General features: G+C 41.2%; 1 protein-coding gene across 6 annotated transcripts in view; it reads left to right on the forward strand.

Moving 5' to 3' along the window:
- NAV3 (neuron navigator 3) overlaps nt 1–12,649 on the forward strand; it is a 666,403-nt gene that overhangs the window by 631,868 nt on the left and 21,886 nt on the right. For all 6 annotated transcript variants that reach the window (XM_060191355.1, XM_060191352.1, XM_060191353.1 and 3 more), the window contains 3 exons: nt 621–716; nt 1,524–1,692; nt 5,182–5,417. In XM_060191355.1, the coding sequence (XP_060047338.1) occupies nt 621–716; nt 1,524–1,692; nt 5,182–5,417 (501 nt within the window). The remainder of the gene's footprint in view (nt 1–620; nt 717–1,523; nt 1,693–5,181; nt 5,418–12,649) is intronic.

Here is a 12,649-nt window from a genome sequence, read left to right on the forward strand (position 1 = left end):
TTTAACCAGAGTACTGATTAGCTCTGGCTTCTTGAACCTTAGACTTTGGAGCCATAGGCATGAGAGTCTCTTTGCATAACCATTATGCTATCTTCCCCCTCCCTATTCTATCTCTTATCACCAAATCCTTCCTACAAGGCAGGCTGTCTCAGGAATGCAGTATCTAAACAGAAGGGTACTCCACTGAATAGTTATTCTTGACCTGTCTGCTTCAAACTGCAGCCTTCTTTCTTATTACTGCATTTACTGTTACTTTATTTGCCTACCTGGTCAGTAGGTTAGCATGTTCCTTTTATCTTCCCCACCCCCTTTACATTTTAACAAGAAATCTGGTTTATGGTAGTGACTGGGATTGAACTTGGAGCTCAGAGCCTTAGGAATATATATGTATATATAGTAACCACTTTGCTGTTTCCCACCGCCCACTGCCATAATACCATAATAATATTTCACTACAATAATTCACTATACATGTTTTGTCTGTTACCAAAACAAACAACAAACTATTAGTTTAATAAATAATTTAGTCTTGATCACCATTATAGTATTAGGAAATGTAATAATAAGGCAAGGTATCCAATTGGGTGATAGATACCTTATTTTATTTTGTCTTTTTGTAGGATCAGAAGTCTCAGGCCTATTTGATAGGATCCATTGGCATTAGTGGAAAAACCAAGTGGGATGTATTAGATGGTGTAATTAGACGTCTCTTTAAGGTAAGTTGTACCTGACATCTTGATAATCTTTCTTTTCCTTCCTTCCTTCCTTCCTACCTCCCTCCCTCCCTCCATTTCTCTCTTCCTCCTTCCCTCTCTCTCTCCCTCCCTTTCTTTTCCTTCCTTCCTTCCTTTTTTCTTTCTTTCTTTCTTTCTTTCTTTCTTTCTTCCTTCCTTCCTTCCTCCCCCCTTCCTTTCTTCCTTCTTTCTTTTCTTTTCCCTTTCCTTTCCTTTTCTTTTCCCTTTTCTTTTCTTCTGCCACCAGGGTCATCTCTGGGACTCAGTGACAGCATTATGAATCCACCACTCCTGGTGGCCATTTCCTCTTCCTCCTCTTTTCCCCTTCTCCTTCCTTTTGTCCTATTTGTACTGGACAAGACAGAGATGGAGAGGTGAAAAGAAAACAGAAAGAGAGCAAGTTAGATACCTGCAGACCTGCTTCACCACTCAGAAGCATCTCTGCTGCTGGTGGGGAAGCAGGGGCTCAAACCTGTGTCCTTGTGCATGGTATATATGTGTTTCACCTGCCATGCCCCTGCCCCCCTCCATATTAATATTTCACATGGATTCATTTTTAGAGATTTCTCTTCATTTTAATAGCTTAGATGTATCTGCTTTTCCTTGATCTTGAGAAAAGCTTCTTTTCTTTTTTCTGTGCTGTTTTGATGTGGATTATTCTTCTGTCGTGGAGATAGACAGTTCTTGACAGCTGGAGACATACCCCCCCACCCCCGAGTTTTGTGTTTTCTGTAGCTGAGTTGAATCTCTTTTTTTGCATCATGTCTCTTTCTGTGGGTGCCGTTTTAGGAATATGTATTCCGGATTGACACGTCCTCAAGCCTTGGTCTGAGCTCCGACTGCATCGCGAGCTACTGCATAGGAGACTTAATTCGATCCCAGAGCCTGGAAGTGCCTGAACTGCTGCCCTGTGGCTACCTTGTTGGAGATAACAACACCATCACTGTGAACCTCAAAGGTGAAAGGACTATGGAGAGCAAAGAACAGTTATTTGGTGTTTTATTTTCTTCATATTTTAAAAATATTTTTATTTATTTTCCCTTTTGTTGCCCTTATTTATTATTATTGTTGTTGTTGTTGTTATTCATATCATCATTGCTCGATAGGACAGAGAGAAATGGAGAGAGGAGGGGAAGACAGAGAGGGGGAGAGAAACTTAGACACCTGCAGACCTGCTTCACCACCTGTGAAGAAGCGACTCCCCTGCAGGTGGGGAGCCGGGAGCTTGAACTGGGATCCTTACTCTGGTCCTTGCACTTGGCGCCATCTGAGCTTAACCCGCTGCACTACCACCTCACTCCTTATTTGTTTTTTTTTTATTAAATTTTTATTTATAAAAAGGAAACACTAACAAAACCCTTGGATAAGAAGGATACAACTCCACACAATTCCCACCACTCGATCTCCATATCCCATCCTCTCCCCTGATAGCTTTGCTATTCTTTAATCCTCTGGGAATATGGACCCAGGGACATTATGGGGTGCAGAAGGTGGAAGGTCTGGCTTCTGTAATTGTTTCCCCGATGAACATGGGCATTGGCAGGTCAATCCATACTCCCAGCCTGTCTCTCTCTTTCCCTAGTGGGGCAGGGATCTGAGGAAGCTGGGCTCCAGGGCACATTGGTGGGGTTGTCTGCCCAGGGAAGTCCATTTGGCATCATGGTAGCATCTGGAACCTGGTGGCTGAAAGAAGAGTTAAGATATAAAGCCAAACAAATTGATGACTAATCATGATCCTAAAGGCTGGAATAGTTTAAATGAAGCGTGTGTATGGGGAGGGTGTCTCTGTTTTGTAGATAGTTAGATGACCTATTTTAGTTATATTCCAAAGGGCCATGATGGGCCTAGATCTCAAATAAATCCCTCTCTCCATTGTTACTGGTCATCTGTAGCAGGAACAACACAATAGATTCCTTTGTGGGCCCCCATAGGACCTTGCCCTCAATGTGGATCAACAACAGTAGAGAATGTTTCTGATGTGTGACATTCTCACAGGAGTGAAATTATATCTCATTGTTGTCTTTATTTACATTTCTCTGACAATGACTTGGAGCACCTTTTCATGTCCTTTTTGGTTCTTCTTGTTCTTGTTCTTCTTCTTATCCTTCTCCTCCTCCTTCTTCTTCTTTTTATTATCCTTATTTGTTCACTGGATAGAGACATCCAGAAATTGAGAAGGAAGGAGGAAATAGAGAGGGAAAGAGACAGAGAGACACCTGAAGCCCTGGTTCACCACTTATGAAGCTTTCCCCCTTCAGGTGGGCACTGGGGACTTGAACCCGGGTCCTTATACATTTTAATGTGTGCTCAACCAGGTGTGCTACCACCCGGCACCACTTTTGGATGTCTTGTTTGGTAAATATTCTGTTCATATCCTCTCCCCACTTTAGGATGGGATCTTTTGTTGTTGTTGTTACTGCTGGATTTGATGAGCTCTTTATACTTCTTGGTTACTAGCCTTTTGTCTGATTTATGGCATGTAAAGATCTTTTTCCACTCTGTGAGGAGTCTCTGTGGGTGATAGTTTCTTTTGCTGTGCAGAAGTTTTTCAATTCCCATTGTTTATTTGTTTTGTTTTTTGTCTTCCTTGCAATTGGTATTGAGTCATTGAAGAAGCCTGTAAAATGTAGATGGAAAAGAATGCTGCCAATATTTTCCACTAAGTATTTGATAGTTTCTGGTCTAACATCCAAGTACTTGATTCATTTATTTTGTGTCTGGAGAAATGTGGTCAATGTGTTTGGTGAAATATACATAGAGGTTCAGTTTCATTCTCTGTATATTTCAACCCAATTTTCCCAACACCATTTGTTGAAGAGACTCTCCTTTTCCCACTTAATAGCCTGGACACTTTTGTCAAAGATTAGATGTCCATAGGTGTGAGGGTTTATTTCTGGGCTCCCATTTCTATTCCATTGGTCATTGTGTTTGTTTTTGCTCCAATACTAGGCAGTTTTGATTATAATGACCCTATGATTCAATTTGAGATCTGAGAGTTTGATTCCTCCAGTTCTGTTCTTTTTTTTTCTTTCTTTTCCTCAAGATTGCTTTTGCTTTTGTGATTCTAGGTGTATTCTGGTTCCAGTTAAAAGTTTGTAGCTTTTGTTCTCTTAAGAGATATTTGATGGGGCATTGATGTGGACTGCATTACATTTGTATAAAGGTCTGGATAGAATATTCATTTTGTTGATGTTAATTTTTCCAATCCATGAACATGGAATATCTTTCCATTTCGTTGTATCTTGTTTTATTTCCTTAACAATGAATCATAATTTTCAGTATACAAATCTTTCACTTTTTTGTTGGATTTATTTCTAGATATTTCATTGTTTTTGCTGCTATAGTGAATGGGACCGATTCCTGGATTTTTTCTTCTTCTTCTTCTGACTTAGTGTTTACATAAAGGAATTTTATATGTTAATTTTGTCACTGGACACCTTACTGTATTGCCTGATAATTTCCGGGAGTTTTCTGCTGTATTCCCTAGGTTTTTCTATGTATACTATCATCTTGCCTGCAAACCATGAACGTTTAACTTCTTTTCTTTCCATCTGTATCCTTTTAATTCCTTTTGATTGATAGATTTTTTTTATCAGATTTCATACTTTCAGATTTATCTGTTTGATTTCTCTTTCACTTAGAGAGAAGTCAGTAGCTTCATGACATATTCCAAAGTAATAAATACCAATATATATTTGAATTTAAAATGTCTTGTACCTCATGAATACCCACAGGGGATAGGTAATGAGTTAAAATCAAAGGTGAAAGATTCTATCTTCTTGGCATTGGGTATTAGGATGAGTTATAGGTAAATGGAGATGGAATATAAATACTCCATGATTCGTTGCTCACATGTTAATGAGCCAAAACATCTCTGTTTCAACTATGGATTGAGAGAGAAATGTGTCAATATGTGAATTTATGAGAGAATAATTGGGTTAGTGAAGGGAGAGACTGTTCTCCCTCTCAGTTCCTCACCCAGGGCCATCTGTCTGCTTCGAAAGCTGAAGTGATTATATAACTGAGACATGTGATGAGAAACACAAGGTTCAAAACAGTAAGAATCTGAAAGAAATCTGTCACTCTTTCCATATATTCTTAAGGAAATCATCCACTTCAAAAGGGAAGGGCGATCTTGTCATAGAATCTATAGTCATGCTTCCACTTCTCTCTGGAAGTATGACGGAAAGCGGGAGACAGAGTCTCAGGGGCAGCCCGCAGAAATGGAGAAAGCTTATTCTACTTTAGTTATTCACTTTGCCTTATTCCTGATGTTCTCTACCCTCAAATGGCAATATGTATTTGTGGGGAGAAATATCCGGGGCCATGTTTTGCAAGGACTGCATTCCTCTGACTGATAATGCTGTGTTCTCCATGGACATCATACTTTAAAGTCTAGATTCTGTAGAGCAGCAAGGCTCACTGTCCTCACTGTGTCTTCCTGCAGGGGTAGAAGAAAACAGTCTGGACAGTTTTGTTTTTGATACGCTGATTCCTAAGCCAGTTACCCAAAGGTACTTTAACTTGTTGATGGAGCATCACAGAATTATCCTCTCAGGACCAAGTGGCACTGGAAAGACCTACTTAGCAAACAAACTCGCCGAATATGTGATCACCAAATCCGGGAGGAAGGAAACGGAGGATGCGATTGCCACTTTCAATGTGGACCACAAGTCAAGCAAGGTAAGTCAGGAGCCCCACAGGGAGCTGCTGCTGCTGCCTTTATTTATCCCTAATCATCATTAGGCTTCAGACTGTATGAAATTTCCCCACTGTCAGTCAAAACACATCCGTCCCTTTGACTAACACCTGGAATTAGGCAAATGACTTGAGCCCTGCTTCATGAATATGAAGAGGGACTGGCATTCAGCAGCACTCAGCTACCAGGTACTTCACTTGTGTTCTGTCTCTTCAGTGGAAAACGGTGGGGCCCCTTGTATTTGGTTTCTCTCAGACAGCTATTAAGAAATTTTCGGGAGTCGGGTGGTAGCGCAGCGGATTAAGCACAGGTGGCACAAAGCAAGGATCAGCTTAAGGATCCAGGTTCAAACCCCCCGGCTCCCCACCTGCAGGGTGGTCACTTCACAAGGGGTGAAGCAGGTCTGCAGGTATCTGTCTTCCTCTCCCCCTCTCTGTCTTCCCCTCCTCTCTCCATTTCTCTCTGTCCTATCCAACAACAACATCATCAATAATAACTACAACAATAAAACAAGGGCAACAAAAGGGAATAAATAAATAAATAAAATAAAATAAAAAAAAAAAGAAATTGTCAGAAAGAGAGAGAGAGAGAGAGAGATAAAGATGACAACTGTGGGAAGCTGGGGAGAAGAATAGTTTCCACAAGACCCACAGCTTTACACAAAGGCAGCATGGTCTGGGTCTTGATAAATATGTAGGGATTAGCTGGAAGTGTTGCTCAAATAGGGGTTCTGGTGCAATAAAATATTCCAAAGGGAAGTTCTGGGAGCAGGAGTTTGCTGACACCCTGTTTTTGGCTTCAGAGTTTTAATTGAACAGTGTTATGGTTCACCATGGAGTTAAAGTCTAATGCACCATAATAATGAGCCTGACTACTCTTCCCTGTCAAGTAGGTGTGAGGAACAAAGAATGAGTCAGTACTCACATGGATTCAGTGTAAAACACAGAATTCTAAAAAGCCATCGTTGTTGTCTAATCCCTAACACTGAAATATCTTGCCTGAAAGGATTCAGCACTTTCTTCTCTCCAGTTCATCTGAAATTCCTTCTAGAAAGCTTGATCTTTGATGCAGAGTTGGAGAAGGATAAATAATATTAGTTCATGGGATTTTTTTCCCAAAGAAAACATGGCTGAATTGGCCAAACTAAACCAGACAGAACCCTTGGACCTGCAAATTTTCAGAAATAAGTATGACTCCCAAATGCAACCCAAACCTAGGATGCTCTTGAAGTAAATTAGGCATAGTGAGCAGAAATGTTATATATGTATAAATTTTTTATTGCTTGTTTGCTTCAATAATTGTATTGGGGTGATAATGGTTTACAATATACTTTTTCACACATGGATACGGTTTCTCATTTCCCTGAGATAGATGTCTGCAAAACAGCCTCACTCTTAACTTAGGTCCTTGTCTACCACCATGCACAGGAACTTAGACTCCTTTTCCACCCCTTCAATTTCCCTCTGTTCCCAGAACCCTTTGATGCAATATACCACACCAGTCCAAATTTCACTTTTTTTTTTTTTTTTTTTTGCTTCCAGGGCTATTGGCTATTGCTAGGGCTTGGTGGCAGCATTATAAATCCACTACTCCTGGAAGACATTTTTACCACTTTAACAACTCTTGTTGTTGCCATAATTGCTGTCATTGCTGCCTTGTTGTTGGATAGAACAGAGAGAAATGGAGAGGGGAGGGGAAGACAGAGGGTGGGGACAGAGAAAGATAGACACCTGCAGACTTGCTTCAGTACCTGTGAAGTGACCTCCTGCAGGTGGGGAGCTGGAAGCTCAAACTGGGATCCTTATGCCATTCCTTGTGCTTCATGCCACATGCACTACTGCCTGAATCCCAATATTTTTATTAGCTTTATTTATTTTTTGTATAGAAACAGCAAGAAATTGAGAATGAAGGGGGTGATAGAGAGGAATAAAAACAGAGAGATACCTGAAATACTGCTTCACCATTTGCAAAGCTTTCCTTCTGCAAGTGGGGACCAGGGACTTGAACTCAGGTCCTTGCACAATGTAACATGTGCACTCAACCAGGTGAGCCACCTCTCAACCCATACTACACACCAGGAAGTTGTGACAGGTGTGGGCGTGGGTTAGGAAAGAAATGAAGATGAGGGGGGTGGTTAGAAGTTCATAAAATCCCACCTCTGTAGCCATGTTGCACTATTTTTTTCTCCTGCCCGTGTGTCATCCTACACATGTGCTCTCACATTTCCTGAATAAAAAGCTTAGAAACTCCTGAAAATCATGCTTCTCTCTCCAATTCTTTGACCAGTGTAAGTATGAAGCATCTGTAAACACAGCAGAGGGCCAGCTCAGTATCTTCCCTCGCTGCCCCTGTACAGCTTGCCACCATCTTTATGTCAGTGTCTTTATTAGAAAACAGTGAGACGTACAGCCCTACCAAAAATGTTTGGACAGAGCTCATGAGTCTAGGCAACCATGAGGTCAAGGCCCATGACATTTGCACATCATGCAACTCACAAGTGTTTGTTATTTCTCTACATTTGTAAGCTATGAATGAGCTGCCAGGGATGCTGGATACAGGGCCGTTGCCACTGAGTGTGATGGAGTTTTGCCAGATAGAGAGAGAATCCACCTTGCTTCATGGGGGTGGAGGTGGGAGGTGAGGTGGGACAGGTGTTGGTGAGGGTAAAGGTTGGTGTAAGGGAATAGACAAGGCAGTCTGGGCTTGTGTGATGAATAGCACGTTGTTTAGACTTAGCTGAAGTGTGAATGAGTTATTTTCCCTTGAAGTTGGTGCTGTGTAATGGCCAACATGCTTTCTGAAATGCCGCAGTAGACAGTTCTGAAGATATAAAACCGAAAGGCTCTTTTTGATCAAAACCAAATTGAACAATAAGCCACCGTCAAGTGACACCAAGAGTCCTTTGGTGTTGGTTCCTCTGAGTTGTGCATTCTGTCCCTCCTCTCACTCTCCAAGCCCTCCTTCAAGCTGGCAGCTGAGATATTTTTGATGGAGAAGAGCAGCACACACCAACAATGACACTTTGTGACATTTGATCTAGCAGGCCCAGAGGGCTGGAGATGGCTCTAGGAAGAAACATGTGTCCAGCTGAAGCCACTTGGAATTCGAGGTGGGAAGAGAGATCAGAAAATGGGAACTTGGCCAATTGATTTGTAGTGTGTTGAGAGTCAGTACTAGCCAAAGCAGTGGTGAACATGTTTTATATAACTCCTATGTTCTGTGTATATCTTCAAAGGATGGGTTTATTTCATTGTCAGTGTCCATCTGGTAGATAGATCTGGTTTTCTTCTGTCTGATTAGATGTTGGACATGAAATTTTTCACACAATGGCAACAATACTTCCATCAAGGATCTTCCTCCAATTAAGCCAGAATTGGCCGGATAATTACGTGATTTCAGAGAGCCTGCCAAAAAAAAAAAAAAAAAAAAAAACAAAGCTGTATGACACAATTATTTGTAGATACCTATTTCTACCTGTAAGTGGTCCATCAGTTCCATTATAACCTCCAGGGCATCAACTACCCTTCTCAAAATGAGAGAACGTGAGTCTGGTTTTTCAAAAATCAGCCAGTGGTTTCTGAATTACCAAATGCGCTTCCTCTCTTCCTCTCTGTCTCTCTCATTTGCACATAAGAAATTTTTTTCTTTTTAATTTTTTTAAATATTTATTTATTTTCCCTTTTGTTGCCCTTATTGTTTTCCATTGTTATAATTGATGTCATCGTTGTTAGATAGGACAGAGAGAAATGGAGAGAGGAGGGGAAGACAGAGAGGGGGAGAGAAAGACAGACACCTGCAGATCTGCTTCACCGCCTGTGAAGCAACTGCCCTGCAGGTGGGGAGCCGGGGGCTCGAACCAGGATCCTTAAGCCTGTCCTTGAGCTTGGCGCCACCTGTGCTTAATCTGCTGCGCTACCGCCCAACTCCCACATAACAAATTTCTATAGTGTAGTTAATCATTCCTCTTTGGAAAATTCTACTAGTGTTCAAGATTCTTATTGTCTCCTTGTTTCTGTACTGACCCTTGAAAACCATCTTCATCTCTTTCACTGATAGTTTACCCTTCGAAGATTGCATTTCCCCAAAATCTTGTTCTCATTTGGATTATTCCTCTGTTCACTTCAACTGAATGAACAGAGAGCTATGCTTTCTCTTCTACACAGTAGACCTACCTTTCTGTTGGCTTTCACATGTGTGTTTCTATTTAGCATACTAATTATAGCCGGGTAGAAATGATGATAATTCTAGAGAAAGTCTTTAATCTGTCTTCTCCCTTCCCTCCTCACTACTATCAACTATTCGACCAGATAAATGCCTATCAGCCTTGTGAATCACTGTCAGTTTTCTGACACTTTGATTCACAGTTCCTGTTAACTTTTTTTTTTCTTCTACTTTAGTTCTTTCGTGTTGTAGAAAACTGAACATCTTCATAATTAAAATCTGGCCACATGTAAAGCTTTCAGTATTTTTCCATTGTTTCCTGCACTAGATAAAACCAGCCCACACATCTGCCAGCCCTTACTTATAATATCTTTTGGCTTGAACTGTTTCAGCATTCTCTTGACTGCGTTCTCTTTCTTCTTTCTAACAGACATGCTACATTGCAAAGTCACAGCTCTGGCGATGTTGCTAACAGCCCCAGAAAGTTCAGTGTTTCTTCTTTACCCACAGGAAACAGCCAATGATTTTTTTTCTTTTTTTTTTTTTTTACCAGTTACTCAAGGCTGTAAAATTTCCTGCCTCCCTGAGGCTCTTTCACCAAGACTTGGGTGGAATATGGCCACAGTTTAGCTATTTACTTTTATAAAATATATACTATGGTGGGGGCGGGCAGCTGGTGGCACAGCGGGTTAAGCGCACGTGGCACAAAGTGCACAGACCAGCGTAAGGATCCTGGTTCGAACCCCTGGCTCCCCACCTGCAGGGGAATCGCTTCATAGGCGGTGAAGCAGGTCTGTGGGTGTCTATCTTTCTCTCCCCCTCTCTGTTGTCTTCCCCTCCTCTCTCCATTTCTCTCTGTCCTTTCCAAGAAAGAACAACATCACCAACAACAATAATAACCACAACAAGGCTACAACAATAAGGGCAACAAAAGGGGGAAAAATTACCTCCAGGAGCAGTGGATTCATGGTACAGATACCAAGCCCCAGCAATAACCCTGGAGGGAAATAAAAGTATATATATATATATATATATATATATATATATATATACTAATTTTTGCTACATGCTTCTCCTATTTGTGGATTTCATTTTTGTGCTTCTGTTTATATATATATTTTTCTTTTATTATTTTTAATATTTTATTTATTCCCTTTTGTTGCCCTTGTTGTTTTATTGTTGTAGTTATTGTTGTTGTTATTGATGTCGTTGTTGTTGGATAGGACAGAGAAATGGACAGAGGAGGAAAAGACAAGAGAGGGAGAAACACAGACATCTGCTGACCTGCTTCACTGTCTGTGAAGGGACTCCCCTGCAGGTGGGGAGCTGGGGGATTCTTAAGCCTGTCCTTGCGCCTCTCGCCACGTGCACTTAACCCTCTGTGCTACCACCTGACTCCCATAGTTTTTCTTTATTTTTTAGTATCAGAATCTTATCTGATTTTAAAATTAAAAATTCAGTATCATGCTGTGCAAGAGAGATTTTTTTTCCCAGCAAGTACACACAATCTTTGCTTGTTCTGAACAAAGCTCTTATCAGGTACATTTTTATAACATTACTTCACTCATTTCATAGTTTTAAATTTGCTTGAAGATTGGAGAGCATTTCACTATTTTTGTACACAATAGGACCTGATCTCTCACTATGAATATATTATATAGACCCTCTCTCTCTCTCTCATCTATCTTTCTGTCTATCTCTATATCTCTTTATCTCTCTCTCTCTCGCCTCCAGGGTTATTGCGGAGACTTGCTGCCTGCACTGTGAATCCACTGCTCCTGGAGGCCATTTTTTCCCATTTTGTTGCCCTTGTTGTAATTGTTATAGCTATTGTTGTTAGGTATGACAGAGAGAAATAGAGAGAGGAGGGGAAGAAAGAGAGGGGGAGAGAAAGACAGATACCTGCAGACCTGCTTCACCATTTGCAAAGTGACCTCCTGCAGGTGGGGAGACAGGGGCTCAAATTAGGATCCTTATGGCAGTCCTTGAGCTTCACACCATGTGCACTTAACCCGCTGCCCTACAGCCCAGGCCCCCTAGACTCTCTTTTTTTATCTTTGTTTGATAGAACAGAGAGAAAGTGAGGGGGGGGGGGGAGACAGAGAGAGAGACCAAGACCTGCAAACCTTCACCACTTGTGAAGCAGCCCCTCCTGCAGGTGGGGACCAGGGACTTGAACCTGGGTCTGTATGCATGGTAATATGTGCACTTAGGCAGGTGTGCCACCACCTGGCCCCTTAGACACTTAATATTCTATCCATGAATGATGACACAGTTGAGAAGGGAGTATCATCTATTACAGACAGAAATGAAGCTGTGACAACAATCTTGTAAATCATTACTTGCCCCAATAAAATTATTTCATTAAAAATTGATTATGAATAACTTATGATTGATAGATTAAAGGGGCCAGGGAGACAGCATAATGGTTATGTAAGGAGATTCTGGTACCTAGAACACCAAAGTCCCAGCTTCAATCTCCTGCACTACAATAAACCAGAATTGAGCAGTGCTCTGGTAAAATTAATTATTTGCTAAATTAGTGACATGAATTCTGGTTTTGATAATTGATTGATTGCTACAACTTGAGAGACAGAGTTAGATGAAATAACGAGAGACACCTGTCTCCCTGCTCTACTTCTTATGAGCCTTCTTCCCTACATGGGAGAAGACTAGTGGCTTGAACAGAGAGGTCCTTGCACCTGAAAATGTGTATATTCTATGAGATGTACTGCCACACACATCTACAATTTATTTATTCATTTTTGTCATTAATTTAATAATAATAAGCAAGACTGTAGGCTAAGAGGGGTACAATTCCACCCAGTTCCCACCACCAGACTTCCCTGTCCCATCCCCTCCATTTGAAGCTTCCCTATTCTTTATCCCTCTGGGAGTAGGGCCCCAAATTCTTTATGGGGAGCAGAAGGTGGAAATTCAATTGGCTTCTGTAATTGCTTCTCTGCTGGACATGGGTGTTGGCAGGTGGATCCACACCCTCAGCCTGTTTGTCTCTTTGTTTCTCAGGGATTTCCTAGGGATATATCCCAAACAC

This window comes from Erinaceus europaeus, chromosome 5, assembly GCF_950295315.1.
Source record: "Erinaceus europaeus chromosome 5, mEriEur2.1, whole genome shotgun sequence".
NCBI lineage: Eukaryota > Metazoa > Chordata > Mammalia > Eulipotyphla > Erinaceidae > Erinaceus > Erinaceus europaeus.